Source organism: Caretta caretta, chromosome 1 (assembly GCF_965140235.1).
Source record: "Caretta caretta isolate rCarCar2 chromosome 1, rCarCar1.hap1, whole genome shotgun sequence".
In the NCBI taxonomy this organism is placed as follows: Eukaryota; Metazoa; Chordata; order Testudines; family Cheloniidae; genus Caretta; species Caretta caretta.
Window position 1 is genome coordinate 286,963,720 of NC_134206.1, and position 19,661 is coordinate 286,983,380.

At 45.7% G+C, this 19,661-nt stretch overlaps 1 protein-coding gene across 1 annotated transcript; it reads right to left on the bottom strand.

Annotated features, from left to right (window-relative positions):
- Positions 1-15,601: 15,601 nt before the first annotated feature.
- LOC142070843 (uncharacterized) lies at positions 15,602-17,553 on the bottom strand. The gene is made up of 2 exons (XM_075124782.1): positions 16,618-17,553; positions 15,602-16,229 (listed from the first exon to the last, which is right to left on the bottom strand). The coding sequence occupies exons 1-2, from the start codon at positions 17,195-17,197 to the stop codon at positions 15,688-15,690; spliced, it is 1,122 nt and encodes a 373-aa protein (XP_074980883.1). The 5' UTR covers positions 17,198-17,553; the 3' UTR covers positions 15,602-15,687.
- Between the last annotated feature and the right edge of the window lie 2,108 nt (positions 17,554-19,661).

Sequence of the window (19,661 nt, forward strand, 5' to 3'; positions counted from 1 at the left end):
GTACAAGATACTGTGTCATAGAAACTGACATTTTTTAATTCCATAATTCTATCCTTTAATGATATAGGACTTTGAGAAAGGGCCTCCTGACATACACTACAAAATGGGATATTTCTGCCACTCCAGTGAACTGACAAGCATTTGCTGGAACTGGTTGGTCACGTGGTACTAGTTCCCTCCCTTGTATCCATGTGCAAATAAAATTACACCTCCCCATTCTCCCCCTACCAGACTGGGCGGGTGGGGGTGGGGGAAAGAGCTCAGGGCTTCCCCCCTGCAGCAGGGGTGGTGGGACTTGGGGCTTCTTCCCTGCAGGGAGCGGGGGGTCTAATGGCTTTAGCCTCATGGGGGTGCATTGTGGCAGAAGCCCTACGCCCTGGCAGGTGCCACCCCGCGGGGCAGATTGAGAGTCGCAAGACATAGACAAATTTCTGAAGATTATGTGGCTCAGAGGGTCAGTAAGATTGGCCATTCCTGTACTATTACTTCCATATGAATAATTTGTACAGGTGCCACAAAGATGATTTGATCACAAATCGGAGGGTAGGTAATCCTCAAATTTGGAAATGAGGGGAGATGGTTCATGACATCAGTTCATTAACAATTATTTTTTCTTGAAGTTTGTGATTCTTGGATGCGCCAAGGTAATCTTGCCTTAAGTGGAAAAAATACCAGTCCTAAACCAGGGCAACAGGGAAAGATTCTGTTCTTCCACATACTTATACACCTGATTTATAGAAACAAGTAAAACTTCAAATAATTGCCTGTTCAAAAAGACTGGTTATTACATTTATTGTTTCGGTAAGGCAGCATCAGAAAAAAATCTAACAATAAATCCAAGCTCTGTTTTAGTTAGACGAAGTCAGAAGTGCTCAAAACTATTTAGTTTTGAATGAATCTGATGTAGACCACACAGTAGGAAATTAAAATACAATCAATGTTTTGTTCTGTTCAAAATATTAAAAGCCTCGGTATGAAAGTTTTTAGCATGTGCTACATAAGTATTTTTTCAAAATGCATTTAAAACTTCATTAATGACTGACAGCATCCATGGCATTTTTATGTATGCCCTATTTCAGGGAAACACTACTCATGGGGAAAAAAATTAAATTCTGTGCACAGTATTTTAAAATTCTGCATATTTTATTTGTCAAAATAACACAATATAATCAAGCTGGTTTCAATTATTTAAGTAATTTATTTAAACTACAATACAGTGGATGGAGAATGGGAGTGGGGAGCATTGGAGGAAATCCCCTTGCCTAATAGTAATGTAGCTAGCCCTGACCGTTTATTTCTAGTTATTAGTCAACAAATATATATGCAACCATATGCTCAGTGTTACATCATAGGCAACTGAAGAGCAAGTGAGGGCTGGGGAGTCAAACTCACAATCTGTATTGGCTATTGACCATCTCCAGAAAGGTCAGTAGCAAACAGTTCATGGAGCACATTTTGGTACATTTTTCAGTCCAAAAATGTAGGCAAGTTCTAATCACTAAAGCACCATAAGCATTTATAAGGCCATACTGTCCTTTACATCATCACTCTGGTCATGTAAAGGAGACTTAACAGTTTTACACTCCTGGGGGAATTCACAAAGACAATGGGAACAATTCACAAAGCAGGCAGGCTGCTACATTTTGGTCTGCCTGAGGGGACTCCTGCACCATGCTTATCTTCTCAGACACACCCTGAAGCCCTGCCTGTCCAGGTCGAGTGTGCCACAATAGCGAGAGGGACAGAGTGTCTGTGTGTGTCTCTCTCACACACCCACCCACCCACCTCTCCCCACCAGTGGTGATTTACATATCTTATTTGCTGCTCCAGGTTCCTGAGCCGACCTGCCTGAGCTGCTCGGGAGGGGCATGTGATTGCTCTTGGGGCTTCCTTTTACTCCCCCCTCAGAAGTCATTTTTCTGCAGGGAAGCAAAGAAATCTGTGGGGGACATGACCATTTATATTAATACACGATTCAGCACAATGCCACTACTCTCTAATCTTATTAAAAGTATTGTTCATTACTGTGAAAGTTACAGATTTTGGACTGTATGAGTGCTCATGTTCTTAGGCATGACAGATACTTATTGTCAGTGTTTTGTTACCTTTTTGATCTCACTGTTCTGTGCCTGCGTAGCAGAAAGCCATTTGGCTCACTCTGATTCAAAAGAAACTTTTAAGTTTTAAATCTTCCTCAGGAAATGATCTACTCTGCCTTAAAGTTTTCTTCATATAGTTGGAGATATGCTGCTTAAAGTTGACTGACTGTCTCCCTTCTGGTCATCTGTAATCTGTATTGCTTTAATTTATAGTGCTAAATTGCATCTTGGCCCACTTCTATTTGGCTGAACACAGTTGTAACTTCAATTTTAATGAAAATTACTTAGAGAAGCAATGACAAGGAAGATGGATATCTTTCAGAGTAGCACAAGCTCATGTGACTGTTCTCTGGCCAGGCTCAAAGAAAAATGCATTGGGTAGTGTTGGTGAATTTCTCTCACCCTTGAAGGCTTCAGTGTTTTCATTAGAAATTGACATTCTAATGTCTTGTCCTGCTGTATACATTAGTGTACTAAATAAAAAGTACCATTTAAACAGTTGTGTTTAAGATCTAGTACTAGCTGATTTTAGTACTTCATTTTCCTCTTTGATGCACTATTTCATGTTCCTAAGGGAAATATGAAACAGTTGATTAACTTCATAAAAGGACATCCTCTTTTCTCAGGAGGAGGAGATGTTGCACTTAGTCTACCATGGGAGACCATTTTAAAACAATCACTTATTTCAAACTGTGGATTTATGTGGCTGGATCACGAGAGAAAACCAAACTACTCAAAATAAACATTTTATTTATAGAAGCAATTTAAATTGAATAGGTCTAGTGTGTGTCCTGCTTCTTACAACACAGGATGTCTTATAGTGCCTGTACTATTGTGTTAAAATAGCCTGTACTGGAGAAGTACTAAGACGGTTAGTGAAGCAGTGTATGCTGTGATTTCAGTGTTACAGAGGGTTTAAAGATGTTATAGTGTTAGTGACCCCTTTACAATGTGGGCAAGCCTGGTCTCTACTGTGACTTCTGCAGCAAGAACTATTAAACATGATTCGAGCTAACATTGTTTTATTTCTGGTGTAAATAAGAGCTAATTAAGCTCTTAAAATACATCCTACCTCAGCTGAGTGAGATCTAACAACTACAGGGAATGGTCAAATGAATGAGAAACTTAATTTTACTTTAACAGGAGCACGTATTGTTTAAGATATCTGCCCTTGCCTGCTAGCTGCATGGTCTATGTGTAAAAGTGACTGAAGGCTGATGCTGGTTGAACTGAAATAAGTGACTCCATTACACCTAGGCTGAAAAAGTTATAAAACAGCATTTCCCATAAAAGAATACTGTTCAGTCTGCCACCACTGGGAGAGCTGCTCTTCTGTAAAAAACAGATGCACCAATTGCTGAAGAGGACCTTGATCTCAGTCTCCTTCCTTTCCAAAAGGCAGGCTCCTTTTGCTTCAGTCTGTCTTACTAATATTTTTGTTGAAGACTTGAGAGAGAAAACATTCCAGGTGTAGGAGTGGCATAATGTCTAATTGTCTCCTTATAGTAGGTAACCTTCCCTGTGCTATACTGAAGGCTCCCAGCCAGGTTCCCCTAGAGCTAGGTTCTTCCTTCACCACGTGAGGAAGGTAAAGCTTGTAACACATCAAAGAAACAGAGGGTGGGGAGTGGAGGGTTCTTTAGATCAGACTATCTGACTCTCAGATTGCTCAATTGCCTTTGGAGGGGAAGAAGAGTCCAAGGCTACCTCCTAAATAGAGCTTCAGCCAATATTTACACAGCTGCTCCTGACACAGTCCCTGTTCCATTAGATAATATCACACCTTTTTGAATCTGTTCCCTAAACATAGAGAGATTAGCCAGCATGCTATGCTAGAACAGTCTCAGGAACCTAGCAGCCACAGGGGGCAACCTCCTAAGTCCCCTTCCTGAAGCAGGGCAGGTTTCCCTTTTACACTGCATGGGCTCTACAATATCATGAGTGCTTTCCAAACTTTTGTAAAGCACACAATTTATGCAGCATTTTACAAAATACAGTGAGACATGTTCCCTATCTCAAAGGTTATTATCTAGGACAGAGGTGGGCAAACTACAGCCCGTGGGCCTGTCCTCCCTGGCCCTTGAGCTCCCGGCCAGGACAGCTGGCCCCTCCCCTGCCAGCGATTTATTTTCATTTGTATTTTGGGTAGTAGCCAAGTAAATTATATTCTTTCCTTCTCTTCCCACTCCAGACTGGGTAATTGGCAGCATGCTGGCCTTAACCAGCCATATCTGTTCCTGCAGTACCTCTTGTCTAGGACTCCTCTGCCTGCCCTCTTCCCCAAGCAATGACAGAGCTGTCATGCAAGCAGTGGGCTAAATCAAAGCAGTATTCTGTAAATGAGGCAGCATTTACAGGCTGTGCAGGAGGCAAATTATGCCCTGCCTGTTCACAGATGCATGACCCTTACCCTGCCAAGGCATTAAGCTCAGAAGTGACATCTAAAAGGGGAAAAGGCTGCCAATAAAAATGGCTGCAAGAAACCCTCCCTCACCTTGGCCACAGTCATGCATGGACCCTGCAAAATGGGCAAAAAGCCAAAAAAAAAAAAAAAAAAAAAAGCAAAAAGCACAGGAAACACAAAAGGGAAAGGGAAAGAAAAAAATATTTCTCCTTAGACTCAAAACTCTACATCCTTTGAGGATGGTGTTCTTTCTGATTCAGACTCAGAGCAGAACAGAGACAAAAAGCTGCAAAAGTTTTTTCCCCCTCTTGCCACATTTGATATTGTGGAGCAAATTCGCATATACCATGCAGCTCCATCCAGATGGGGTCTTAGCCAACTCCCACCCTTCCTTTGAGGAAGTGATTGGGGAGGAATGGGAATATCCTAACAAAGGAAAGCATATAAGCACACAGCTAAACTGCAAGGGGCAAAAAATGCCATCACAGAAATTGGAAAGGTGGATGCTGTAGTGGGGTGTCATTAGCAAAGGGCATAATAATCTTATCTGAAAGAGCTTTCTTAAAGAGATAGCAGATAGGTGGAAGCCACCCTCAAAGATTTTGAAGCTTCCTCTGCCACTCTGTGTCCCTAGCTCCTAGCTCCTTTCCATGAGTCACAATGTCATGGTTGGATGACCATAAGGCCCAGCATGACAAGGACCATCCAGGCCTCCAGTCGATTCTTTAGAAAATAACCCTAGTAACAGCCTTCGTTACAGATGCCTCAGTGGACATGATGAGGTTCTTGGCCAGTGCAATGACATGCAGCTCAGCAGCCAGGCAGTGTATCTATCTATGCCCTTGGGGCATAGCTTGGTTGCTGACTCCAAACCTTGTGCTGATCAATATTCAGAGGCTCTCTCCCGTTTGGAGACTGTGATAAGATAGTGGCAGATAGTAGTGCACCCAAACCAAAGCAATCCTTCCTGTCTCCAAACAGTGCCTCAAGAAGGGACTACTAGGCCAACAACAGGCATAAACACAGGCATCTACTCTGTGGATACTCCGGAGCTCAAGCAGTCACCGAAAAAAAAAAATGGGGGGGTTGTCAGCACCCACAGGGCCAGATAATCTTTTAATTAATACAGGCAGAGTATATCATTGTGGGCCCCAGCACCCATTGTGGCCCTATCCGCAGCTCTGCCCCAAGTCCCCGCCCCTGCTGGCCTCTTCCCTCCAGTTGAATCACACACACTGTCTGTATGTGAAACAGAACAAACAAACCCCTCTCAGGGTATACAGTCTTTACCTTCCGCCAAGACTTCCTCCTTGGAGACACTGCCTGCTATACCAATCCAACAGGGCCTATTGCAGTACCCTCCATTAGTGTGTCCTTTTCAGTATCCCCCCACCTCTGCATGCCCCCAGGGCTCAATCTTTAACCAGACCGACAGGGCCCATCATAGGACCGTCACTTGATCTGGCTAGGTTCTGGGCTCAGTTCTTCCTCAACTAGCCTGGAGCTCCTTCTTAACTCTCCTGATCTTTGGCAGTCCTCCCTGGCCTCTGCCCTGCCCACACTGAGCTGTCCATGGTCCTGCCACTCTTCCAGCCAGCCAGGAACCCGGTCCTCTCTCTTCCAGCTTCAGGCAGCAACTTACTGCTCTTTTGCTGCTGCTTCTTTCTATATAGCCCTCCTGGCCTCTGGTTGGCTGTTCCAGCAGCCCCTCTAGGCTGGCTGGAGGACTTCTCTTCTGCTCTTTCTGGGGTGGGGTGAAGGAAGCAGGGGGCCTCTGGACCTGATCCACCATCACACTTAGCCTTTCTGATTTTTTCCCTACATATTTTGTCCCTTGCATATTCTTTTGTACTCATCTTTTTCAATTTGATCATGTTTGGTAGGATTCCCTTTTGATTTTCAAGTCACTGAAGAGTTTCTGATGGAGCCATATTGATTTCTTGCTTCTTCCTATTTTTCCTTTGCATCAGGATAGTTTGCTGCTGTGCCTTTACAATTGTCTGTTGGAGAAACTGCTGGCTCTCCTGAACTCCTTTTTCCCTTAGATTTTCTTTTTATGGGCCTTTACCTAGAAGTTCTCTGAGTTTCTTAAAGACTGCTTTTTTAAAGTCCATTGTCCTTATTTGCCCTCACTCCTTCCTTTCCTTCGAATCATGACATTTATCATTTCACAATCACTTTTACCAAAGTAGTGAATTTCAGTTACTCCCTTGAACTTAAGCCTCCCCTCCCATTCCATCTTCATCCAATCACTCACCTCAAGCAACCCTATTAACCACAAGCTGGTGCTCAATGAGATCTCAATGGGATAGAGAAGGAATGGAATGATTCCCCCATAAGAAAGAGCTAAACTCCATATTCTTCATCATCCCTAGGCATACAGGAGGTTGTGTGTGTCTATGTCAGAGCCATCCTGGACTTCAAATGGCTCAACAAATGGATGAAGAAAACAAGATTGCAGATGGAGATCCTGGACTCCGTGGTAGCCTCCGTATCCCAAGGGGATTTCCTTATCTCAGTGACCTAGTGGTTCTTATCTACACATTCCCATACATCCATGTCATCATCATCTACTGATATTTGCATATGGCATGATCTGCTGCCAGTACAAAACTCCTGCTCTTTGGCCTTTCAGTCAGCTCCCAGAATCTTTATAATGTTTTGATTAGAGTCCCCAACCAAAAAAAAAAAAAAAAAAAACCCTCAAAAACCAGAAAACAACAAGAAGTGCACAGTACCACAATGCAGACACAGGAGTTGCTTCAAACATACAGGCTTGTAGTAAATACCAATAAAAAGCTCCCTAAGCTAAAAGTATGGCCTGTGATGAACAATATAACCAACTAGGAGGACACGATCAGGTAGCGCAGGAATTTGAACCCCAGCCTCTGGGCTGTTTGCTACTTTGGGGAGGGTGGTTTCTCTCTGGTTTTCTGAAAAAATGTCAAAAGGTCTCAGCTTCGTTCTGATGTAGAACAAAAACAATTGTCAAAACCTTGAAATTTTTCATGAAATGGACTTCTTGTTTTCCAGCCATCCCTATTGACAAGCCTCCCTAGTAGCTGGCTTATACTTTGTTGTCTAAGAACAAAATAACTTTTGTTAATTGACTAAAGTATACTCCCGACTGTCTAAGATTAGCAAGGCTGATATTTAAGTAGCAAATTCCTGCATTTGGTTTCTAAACACCAATAGTCTGTATTTAACTATTTGAGGGCACCAACTCCTGTGGCCTTATTATTGAGCATCCGACCATGACCAGCTTGCCCAGCCACACTTGGTCACTGCATGAAATGAATGTTCTTGGCATGACATTGACATTGTTGCTATTGAAGACTTCATAACAGATTTCTCTGTGTTGGTGCTGGAAAACCATGGCTTGCCTGGCAACTATTTTAGATAGGACAACTTTCCCTGCTCTGTGGTGTGGCAAGAGTTGGCGGTGACTAGGGCTAGGAACTGGGAGGTTGCCGGAGCTAGGATTGAAGGAATTTGCAGGGGAAAAAAGCAGGATTCTTGGGAAGCAGAGAAGCCAATCAGCTGACTGGCCCCAGCAAAACTGGACTATAAGATCAATTTGGTCAGAAGGAGTGGGTTGGAAAGGTCACAAGAGTTGAGCCAAGGGGCTGGCCTGGTTGAAGGGAGCAGATTGGCTGGCCTGGAAAAGAATGAAGTGGACAAAAAGGCCTTTTCGTTGTTTAGTTCTGAGCACTGGGGGAGACCTGACAAGATTGTAAAGTCTGATCAGCTTTGCTGGACGCAATGGCTGACTCACAGGACTATGTAAATGAATTGCCACTGATTTACAGAAATCTTCATGTCACTTTTAGGTGCAGTAGGGTCAGTTAGGTTTCCAAGCAGGATTCAATTGAACTGAATGTAAGCACACTTGTCTTGGTAGTTTTTCTGTGTGTCACAACAGTGCATTGACCGTGTTATTTTTGTTAATGAGGAGGAGTAGACATGTCTCTTCCTTTAAATAATACTTAAATTCTAGACAACAAACATTGCAGAAAAATTCTAACTCCTCAAATTTTCTGTGCCAGAGGATTTCTGTTGTCCCCAATGCCTAGATAAGCCAGCTGGCATTTCTCTATCTATCTATAAGGTAACTTATCTAAAGTAATGATTCCAAGGAACGCAAGATCAAAATTTGGCCCTAACAGGGTTGTAGACTTTAACTGCTACTGTTTCATTACATTATATAATAAATTCATATAATGAAATTTGTTGCTGCTGTAAGTCATTTTAACTGTCTTACTTGAATACCTGGTAATAAAGTGGTATGTGCCTTGTAACTGAAAATGAGCCTTGTTAAGTTGCTGGCAATGAATTATCTGTGAGACTGTTTGCTTTCAGTTAAAGGGAGCATAAAACCTAATCATGAAGTCGTCAGTGCTGCACCTGGAGGCCTGGAAGAAGTAACTTCATTGTGGCCCTGGCAAAGAATTGGCTTAGTACCAGCTAAATGTGAATTTATGGTAAAGTCAGTAAGGATGGGTGCCTAGTGCAACAGATGACAAAACTTTTGTGTAAATTACTCAGCTTCAAAGTAGAACGTAGAAAGATCAGGCAGTTGAGTGAATTTTGCATCATTCCACACCTGCTCCCCTGTCCTGCAAAGGATAAACTATGTGAAGGTCACTGCATCTAGGAGTAGAGCCCTGCATGGATACAAAATTTGTATCCATATTTGATCCGCAAACATGGTCCGTGGATTTCTGCAGATTTGCAGGACCCTATCTATGAGGACGGCAATCTCTATGCTTTGGCATGGAGTTCTCTGTTGAGTTTTAGACAGTATCCTCTTCCTCTGACACATGTAATGCGTTTGCCATTCTCTCATATTCTTTCCTCTAGCTGCCTTGCAGGCCGGTTGACATAATTTAGCTAATGAGAGAGCTTGGTGGGTGGGCAGTTGGGGAACTTCCAAGAGAGAATCCCAAGGGAATAGCTAGTTTCTTCCCTTGGAATAGACCAGGAGCTGTGCAGGGTTGGTATTTTAGAGGAAGTGAGTTAATTATGTAGGGGGACATACTTTCTTCAATCCCTTCCTCATCTCTAGCCACCAGAAGCCTCCTGCAGCATATCCACCCTTCCTGTGAGCTCTCACTACTCCCACTACTGAGGCTCCTCTGCCACCCTGCTCAAGCTCTCAGCGAACTTCCTCATCTAGTTAAAAAGACAAAAATGTTAGTGCAGCTGTCATCATCCTGAGTGACTTGGCTACAGCATGAACATCATAGGCAAAGGGCCACCACCAGTACCCCTACTGTTCACATGTCTGTAGGGGCAGCTCTGTAGGACAAAGGCTCCTTGTCTTGGTGGCTCCTGTCAGGACAGCTGGGAAGAGGAGATGAGAAGTCTTCAGCAGCTGCTCAATTCCCCTTCTAGACAGCTTTTTATGCTTTTAACAGCACAGCATCAACAATTTGTGCTACCGTAGAAGTGAAGCCATAGTCACTTGGGCCTGGCTGGGGTAGGGTCAATGGGCTAGACCACATAGCTGAACCCAGGAGGTGGAGGCTGTAGTTGGAAAGAACTACTCAACCCATAAGGAAATATTGCCAGCACGTTCCATGTCAAAAGTGCTCCCAGAACAGGGAAAAGCTAAGGCTAAGCACCCATTATGTGACTTAGGGCCTTAGCTGCATACATTAGGTTTGGAACAGCTTTTCGTAACTGCTTTAGTGTCGCAGAGTACCAGGGTTGGCCAGCTAGTGTGGTTTTCCCCAATGTGTTTTTCCCCCTCCCACTTGGTAGCCTGCCATGGAGGGTCTTGCATGGAGTTCTTGTGCACCAATGCGTTTCCGTTCCCATCAATCCACCCATGCTGTGATATCAACACATAAAAGAAAAATTGCATTAACGATCATCTCCCATACTGGAGGTGCCCCCCCCCCCACCCCCCTTTTACTCCTTAATTATCTGTAAGGTTCTGGATATAACTTTTCTCCATCTTTGGTTAAAGGCCACTTCAGTGAGGCTTTTAAGTGATTGATTTAGATACACAGGGGAAAACAAACCAAAAGTTTTAAGATTGTGTTATTGAGATCCCTACAGTCTGGGTGTCTAATGGTAGCTGAAGTTCTTTCCTTGAATTATGTGGTTCCTTCAGGACACTCCCAAGCAGGCTACGGGATGGCAAGACTCTTATGAAGGCCTGTCTAGCTCTCAAGGGAGGCAGTAGTCTATGAAATGCAACATAGACCCTACTGAAATAGATTCTCTCTAAAGGAGAGGTATTGTTATTTCTTCTAGCCCTTTCTCTGTCTGCTGGATAGAAAGGTCTATTCACATTCATTAAAGCATATTTCAACAAAACAGATGGCATTCAGCTACAGCGAAATGATGTCAAATCTTCTGCTGAAATGCCAGAGACTTTTGTGACAAACTTTGGAAGTGATGCAAAGCCAAACACTGACTATGGATATGCAGATGTTTACTCAGTCCTGTAAAGGGCGTCCATTTCCCATTTTTGCACGGGCCAGCAGAAATGCTGTTCTAGGGTCTGACTATTTTTCCCATTTGGTGGAAGGCAAAGGGTATCAGGCCGTTGCAATGGGGGGAGATACAAGACACAGTGCTCATGCAGCATGCTCACACCAGCCCTATCAGTAGAGTTGCCTTGGCAGTAATACTAGAAAGACCCGGTCTGATCAAAAAGCTGTCAAACTCTCGTCGTGGTGACAGGGGAAATGGGAGAATGGCATTATAAATAGCATAACTTTGTATTTGTAATTACCTTACAGGAGCGGGAAAATGACCACTGGAATTAATCCAAAATGTAAACAGCCAACATATTTGTTTGCAGTTATCCCATGAGTGAGGCAATAACTATAAAATTCAAACAGACACATAAAATGCATGTTTACATCCTTTATTCAGAAGACTCCTCTAAGAGCACTGTGTTCAGTAGGTTTTGAAGGCCTTGTGCCAGGGCTTATCAGATCAACTGAGATCAAAGTTTAGGTTAGATTATTGTATTTGTACATCTTTCTGGTTTTTTCATCCAATCAGATTAAATCTTCCACAGGCTTTACTTTGTGAACTAGAGTAGTGAAAAACATTTATTTCAGTTTGGTCTACTCTGACCAATTGGAAAGAGGGGTGGAGTGTGCGAGGGGGGTGGGGAGGGGAAGGGGCTGATTCTGATCTAAATTACACAGGTGTAAATCCAAAGTAATTCCACTGAATTCAGTGAATATGCAGTAAAGTTTCTTGTTTACAACAATATAAATGAGATCAGAATTTGTGCACATGTATTTGGTTAGCGGATTGAGCATGGGATTTGGGGTCAGCAAACTCAGATTCCCACCACTCCTGTTGACTTGCTATGTGACCTTGTACAAGTGATATTAGCCTCTCTGTGTTAACCCATTGGAAACATAGGAATGAGAATATGTACTCACCATAGTAAAATGCTTCAAAGTCTATGGGTATGTCTACACTACGGAATAAGGTCGAATTTATAGAAGTCGGTTTTTTAGAAATCGGTTTTATAAATTCGAGTGTGTGTGTCCCCACAGTAAATGCTCTAAGTGCATTAAGTGCATTAACTCGGCGGAGCGCTTCCACAGTACCGAGGCAAGCGTCGACTTCCGGAGCGTTGCACTGTGGGTAGCTATCCCACAGTTCCCGCAGTCTCCGCTGCCCATTGGAATTCTGGGTTGAGATCCCAATGCCTGATGGGGCTAAAACATTGTCGCGGGTGGTTCTGGGTACATATCGTCAGCCTCCCGTTCCCTCCCTCCCCCCGTGAAAGCAAGGGCAGACAATCATTTCGCGCCTTTTTTCCTGAGTTACCTGTGCAGACGCCATACCATGGCAAGCATGGAGCCCGCTCAGGTAACCGTCACCCTATGTCTCCTGGGTGCTGGCAGACGCGGTACGGCATTGCTACACAGTAGCAGCAACCCCTTGCCTTGTGGCAGCAGACGGTACAGTACGACTGGTAGCCGTCATCGTCATGTCTGAGGTGCTCCTGGTCGCCTCTGTGAGGTCGATCAGGAGCGCCTGGGCAGACATGGGCACAGGGACTAAATTTGGAGTGACTTGACCAGGTCATTCTCTTTAGTCCTGCAGTCAGTCCTATTGAACCGTCTTATGGTGAGCGGGCAGGCGATACGGACTGCTAGCAGTCGTGCTGTACCATCTTCTGCCGAGCAGTCATGAGATGTGGATGGCATGCAGTCCGTCTGCTGCCAGCCAAAGATGTAAAAGATAGATGGAGTGGGTCAAAACAAGAAATAGACCAGATTTGTTTTGTACTCATTTGCTTCCCCCCCCTCCCCTGTCTAGGGGACTCATTCTTCTAGATCACACTGCAGTCAAGATGCAGCGAGGTAAATCTAGCCATGTATCAATCAGAGGCCAGGCTAACCTTCTTGCTCCAATAAGGACAATAACTTAGGTGCACCATTTCTTATTGGAACCCTCTGTGAAGTCCTGCCTGAAATACTCCTTGATGTAAAGCCACCCCCTTTGTTGATTTTAGCTCCCTGAAGCCAACCCTGTAAGCGCCCCTCCCAGCGTCAGAGCAATGGCAAACAATCGGGCATCTGAGAGTGCTGTCCAGAGCAGTCACAATGGAGCGCTCTGATGGGGCTAAAACATTGTCGCGGGTGGTTCTGGGTACGTGTCGTCAGGCCCCCGTTCCCTCCCTCCCTCCGTGAAAGCAAGGGCAGACAATCATTTCGCGCCTTTTTTCCTGAGTTACCTGTGCAGACGCCATACCACAGCAAGCATGGAGCCCGCTCAGGTAACCGTCACCCTATGTCTCCTGGGTGCTGGCAGACGCGGTACGGCTTTGCTGCACAGTAGCAGCAACCCCTTGCCTTCTGGCAGCAGACGGTGCAATACGATTGGTAGTCGTCCTCATCGTGTCCGAGGTGCTCCTGGCCGCGTCGGCTGGGAGCGCCTGGGCAGACATGGGCGCAGGGACTAAATTTGGAGTGACTTGACCAGGTCATTCTCTTTAGTCCTGCAGTCAGTCCTATTGAACCGTCTTATGGTGAGCAGGCAGGCGATACGGACTGCTAGCAGTCGTACTGTACCATCTTCTGCCAGGCAGGCAAGAGATGAGGATTGCTAGCAGTCGTATTGCACCACCTTCTGCCAGGCAGGCAAGAGATGGGGATGGCTAGCAGGCGTACTGTACCATCTTCTGCCAAGCAGCCATGAGATGTGGATGGCATGCAGTCCTTCTGCACCGTCTGCTGCCAGCCAAAGATGTAAAAGATAGATGGAGTGGGTCAAAACAAGAAATAGACCAGATTTGTTTTGTACTCATTTGCCTCCTCCCCTGTCTAGGGGACTCATTCCTCTAGGTCACACTGCAGTCACTCACAGAGAAGGTGCAGCGAGGTAAATCTAGCCATGTATCAATCAGAGGCCAGGCTAACCTCCTTGTTCCAATAACAACGATAACTTAGGTGCACCATTTCTTATTGGAACCCTCCGTGCAGTCCTGCCTGAAATACTCCTTGATGTACAGGCACCCCCTTTGTTGATTTTAGCTCCCTGAAGCCAACCCTGTAAGCCGTGTCGTCAGTCGCCCCTCCCTCCGTCAGAGCAACGGCAGACAATCGTTCCGCGCCTTTTTTCTGTGCGGACGCCATACCACGGCAAGCATGGAGCCCGCTCAGCTCACTTTGGCAATTAGGAGCACATTAACCACCACACGCATTATTCAGCAGTATATGCAGCACCAGAACATGGCAACGCGATACCGGGCGAGGAGGCGACGTCAGCGCGGTCCCGTGAGTGATCAGGACATGGACACAGATTTCTCTGAAAGCATGGGCCCTGACAATGCATGCATCATGGTGCTAATGGGGCAGGTTCATGCTGTGGAACGCCGATTCTGGGCTCGGGAAACAAGCACAGACTGGTGGGACCGCATAGTGTTGCAGGTCTGGGACGATTCCCAGTGGCTACGAAACTTTCGCATGCGTAAGGGCACTTTCATGGAACTTTGTGACTTGCTTTCCCCTGTCCTGAAGCGCATGAATACCAAGATGAGAGCAGCCCTCACAGTTGAGAAGCGAGTGGCGATAGCCCTGTGGAAGCTTGCAACGCCAGACAGCTACCGGTCAGTTGGGAATCAATTTGGAGTGGGCAAATCTACTGTGGGGGCTGCTGTGATGCAAGTAGCCCACGCAATCAAAGATCTGCTGATATCAAGGGTAGTGACCCTGGGAAATGTGCAGGTCATAGTGGATGGCTTTGCTGCAATGGGATTCCCTAACTGTGGTGGGGCTATAGATGGAACCCATATCCCTATCTTGGCACCGGAGCACCAAGCCGCCGAGTACATAAACCGCAAGGGGTACTTTTCAATAGTGCTGCAAGCTCTGGTGGATCACAAGGGACGTTTCACCAACATCAACGTGGGATGGCCGGGAAAGGTGCATGATGCTCGCATCTTCAGGAACTCTGGTCTGTTTCAAAAGCTGTAGGAAGGGACTTTATTCCCAGACCAGAAAATAACTGTTGGGGATGTTGAAATGCCTATATGTATCCTTGGGGACCCAGCCTACCCCTTAATGCCATGGCTCATGAAGCCGTACACAGGCAGCCTGGACAGTGGTCAGGAGCTGTTCAACTACAGGCTGAGCAAGTGCAGAATGGTGGTAGAATGTGCATTTGGACGTTTAAAGGCGCGCTGGCGCAGTTTACTGACTTGCTTAGACCTCAGCGAAACCAATATTCCCACTGTTATTACTGCTTGCTGTGTGCTCCACAATATCTGTGAGAGTAAGGGGGAGACGTTTATGGCGGGGTGGGAGGTTGAGGCAAATCGCCTGGCTGCTGGTTACGCGCAGCCAGACACCAGGGCGGTTAGAAGAGCACAGGAGGGCGCGGTACGCATCAGAGAAGCTTTGAAAAACAGTTTCATGACTGGCCAGGCTACGGTGTAAAAGTTCTGTTTGTTTCTCCTTGATGAACCCCCCCGCCCCTTGGTTCACTCTACTTCCCTGTAAGCTAACCACCCTCCCCTCCTCCCTTTAATCATTGCTTGCAGAGCCAATAAAGTCATTGCTGCTTCACAGTCATGCATTCGTTATTCATTCATCACACAAATAGGGGGATGACTACCAAGGTATCCCAGGAGGGGTGGTGGAGGAGGGAAGGAAAATGCCACACAGCACTTTAAGCACAGCACTTTAAAAGTTTACAACTTTAAAATTTATTGAATGACAGCCTTCTTTTTTTTGGGCAATCCTCTGTGGGGGAGTGGCTGGTTGGCCGGAGGCCTCCCCACCGTGTTCTTGGGCGTCTGGGTGTGGAGGCTATGGAACTTGGGGAGGAGGGCGGTTGGTTACAGAGGGGCTGCAGTGGCAGTCTGTGCTCCAGCTGCCTTTGCTGCAGCTCAACCATACACTGGAGCATACTGGTTTGGTCCTGCAGCAGCCTCAGCATTGAATCCTGCCTCCTCTCATCACGCTGCCGCCACCTTTGAGCTTCAGCCCTGTCTTCAGCCCGCCACTTACTCTCTTCAGCCCGCCACTTACTCTCTTCAGCCCTCCACCTCTCCTCCCGGTCATTTTGTGCTTTCCTGCACTCTGACATTATTTGCCTCCACGCATTCGTCTGTGCTCTGTCAGTGTGGGAGGACAGCATGAGCTCGGAGAACATTTCATCGCGAGTGCGTTTTTTTTTCTTTCTAAGCTTCACTAGCCTCTGGGAAGGAGAAGATCCTGTGATCATTGAAACACATGCAGCTGGTGGAGAAAAAAAAAGGGACAGCGGTATTTAAAAAGACACATTTTATAAAACAGTGGCTACACTCTTTCAGGGTAAACCTTGAAAGTTAACATTACATACATAGCACATGTGCTTTTGTTACAAGGTCGCATTTTGCCTCCTCCCACCGCGTGAACGGATTTTGGTTGAATGCCAGCAAACATACACTGCAATGCTTTGTTCTACAGTGATTCCCCAGTACGTGTTGCTGGCCTGGAGTGGTAAAGTGTCCTACCATGAAGGACGAAATAAGGCTGCCCTCCCCAGAAACCTTTTGCAAAGGCAGAACCGCAAATGCCAGGGCAAAGTAATCCTTTCACATGCTTGCTTTTAAACCATGTATAGCATTTTAAAAGGTACACTCACCAGAGGTCCCTTCTCCGCCTGCTGAGTCCAGGAGGCAGCCTTGGGTGGGTTCGGGGGGTACTGGCTCCAGGTCTAGGGTGAGAAACAGTTCCTGGCTGTCGGGAAAACCGGTTTCTCCGCTTGCTTGCTGTGAGCTATCTACAACCTCCTCCTCCTCATCTTCTTCGTCCCCAAAACCTACTTCTGTATTGCCTCCATCTCCATTGAAGGAGTCAAACAACACGGCTGGGGTAGTGGTGGCTGAACCCCCTAAAATGGCATGCAGCTCATCATAGAAGCGGCATGTTTGGGGCTCTGACCCAGAGCGGCCGTTCGCCTCTCTGGTTTTCTGGTAGGCTTGCCTCAGCTCCTTCAGTTTCACGCGGCACTGCTTCGGGTCCCTGTTATGGCCTCTGTCCTTCATGCCCTGGGAGATTTTCAGAAAGGTTTTGGCATTTCGAAAACTGGAACGGAGTTCTGATAGCACGGATTCCTCTCCCCAAACAGCGATCAGATCCCGTACCTCCCGTTCAGTCCATGCTGGAGCTCTTTTGCGATTCTGGGACTCCATCATGGTCACCTCTGCTGATGAGCTCTGCATGGTCACCTGCAGCTTGCCACGCTGGCCAAACAGGAAATGAGATTCAAAAGTTCGCGGTTCTTTTCCTGTCTACCTGGCCAGTGCATCTGAGTTGAGAGCGCTGTCCAGAGCGGTCAGAATGGAGCACTCTGGGATAGCTCCCGGAGGCCAATACCATCGAATTGTGTCCACAGTACCCCAAATTCGAGCCGGCAACGTCGATTTAAGCGCTAATCCACTTGTCAGGGGTGGAGTAAGGAAATCGATTTTAAGAGCCCTTTAAGTCGAAATAAAGGGCTTCATTGTGTGGACGGGTGCAGGTTTAAATCGATTTAACGCTGCTAAATTCGATCTAAAGTCCTAGTGTAGACCAGGGCTAAGGGTGAAAAGTGCTAAGTGTTGTTATTGTGTTTTAGCCTTTCTGAGGCTGGACACTCTTATCTCCTATTTAAAGGAACTGTCACCTCTTTTACTCCAGGGACTCTGAAACAAAGTCAGATATCAAATTAATGGACTATAAGGTGGATAGAAAGCTGGCTAGATTGTCAGGCTCAATGGGGGGTGATCAATGGCTCCATGTCTAGTTCGCAGCTGGTATCGAGCGGAGTGCCCCAAGGGTCGGTCCTGGGGCCGGTTTTGTTCAATATCTTCATTAATGATCTGGAGGATGGCGTGGATGGCACCCTCAGCAAGTCTGCAGATGACACTAAACTGGGAGGAGAGGTAGATACGCTGGAGGGTAGGGATAGGATACAGAGGGACCTAGACAAATTAGAGGATTGGGCCAAAAGAAATCTGATGAGGTTCAACAAGGACAAGTGCAGAGTCCTGCACTTAGGACGGAAGAATCCCATGCACCGCTACAGACTAGGGACCGAATGGCTAGGCAGCAGTTCTGCAGAAAAGGACCTAGGGGTTACTGTGGACGAGAAGCTGGGTATGAGTCAACAGTCTGCTCTTGTTGCCAAGAAGGCCAATGGCATTTTGGGATGTATAAGTAGGGGCATTGCGAGCAGATCGAGGGACATGATCATTCCCCTCTATTTGACATTGATGAGGCCTCATCTGGAGTACTGTGTCCAGTTTTGAGCCCCATACTACAAGGAGGATGTGAAAAAATTGGAAAGAGTTCAGCGGAGGGCAACAAAAATGATTAGGGGACTGGAACACATGACTTATGAGGAGAGGCTGAGGGAACTGGTACTGTTTAATCTGCAGAAGAGAAGAATGAGAGGGGATTTGATAGCTGCTTTCAACTACCTGAAAGGGGGTTCCAAAGAGGATGGATCTAGACTGTTCTCAGTGGTAGTAGATGACAGAACAAGGAGTAATGGTCTCAAGTTGCAGTGGGGAAGGTTTAGGTTGGATATTAGGAAAAACTTTTTCACTAGGAGGGTGGTGAAGCACTGGAATGTGTTACCTAAGGAAATGGTGGAATCTCCTTCCTTTGAGGTTTTTAAGGTCAGGCTGATGATGATTTAGTTGGGGATTGGTCCTGCTTTGAGCAGGGGGTTGGACTGGATGACCTCCTGAGGTCCCTTCCAACCCTGATATTCTATGATTCTATAAACATCAGCCATTTCAGAACAGTATTGATCAAAGAAGAAATGCATGAGCAGCTTTGTGGAGTGAGGTAGAAGGTATTTACCTAGTGAGCTATCTATTTTATTATGTGGCTAAGAGAAACTGATGGAAACAGCAGAGTCTCACCAAGGTTCAACAGAGCACTTGAGCAGGTGCTTAACTTTCAGGATAGGCTTAAGTCCTATTTACTCGAATGGACTATAAGCATGTGCTTAAGTGCTTTGTTGAAGAGGGATGGTTTGTTGAGTTGGGGCCCAAAAAGGAAAGCCAAAAATGGTTCAAAATAGCATTAAAGTATAGAGGGCCAGGTGGCGGTTCATGACTGGTCAAATAATGACTTCTTCCAGCCTGCCTAATTGGCCATGACCTTAGAATTACCTCTGTGGATTTCAAAAGCACGACCATTGCAATATCAAGACAAGGTAAGAATTCCACATTTCTAGTCAGATGTCTGGTAATACTCCCTCACAAGTGCCCTCTTATGTCTGTCATCTGTCATGCAAATTCTGTTTCTGGTCATATTACACGCCAAAAGTCCCACATGGGCAAATTTTCCCTTAATGACACCTTCCCCAACCCCCCTAAAAACCAACCAACCAAAAACAAAAAAAACCCATGTTCCCTTTCACTTATAATATAAGCTCAGTAAACTACTTTTGTAAAAGTCTCATTTAACGTAAAAAGTTCTTTATTCATTATTTAAGTTGTGATGGTTTAATTTTTACAAAGGGTCCGTCTTCCAGATTCCACCGATCACTGGCTAGGATCACCATGGGCTGGGCTAAACGCTTGAGTCATAAACGTGAAACTTTTAAATTTCTTCCTTATGACAAAGGTATTCAGGAGGGAAAACCTGAATGACATAAAAGCAGAAGTTTGCCAGGGAGCTCACGGGGTGAAC

Excerpts from the sequence above, each read along its gene's own strand:
- LOC142070843 (XM_075124782.1), bottom strand. The coding sequence starts at position 17,197 with ATGCAGAGCTCATCAGCAGAGGTGACCATGATGGAGTCCCAGAATCGC. Across the intron at positions 16,230-16,617 it reads AGGCGGAGAAGGGACCTCTG|CTGCATGTGTTTCAATGATC; the intron begins GTGAGTGTACCT and ends TTTCTCCACCAG.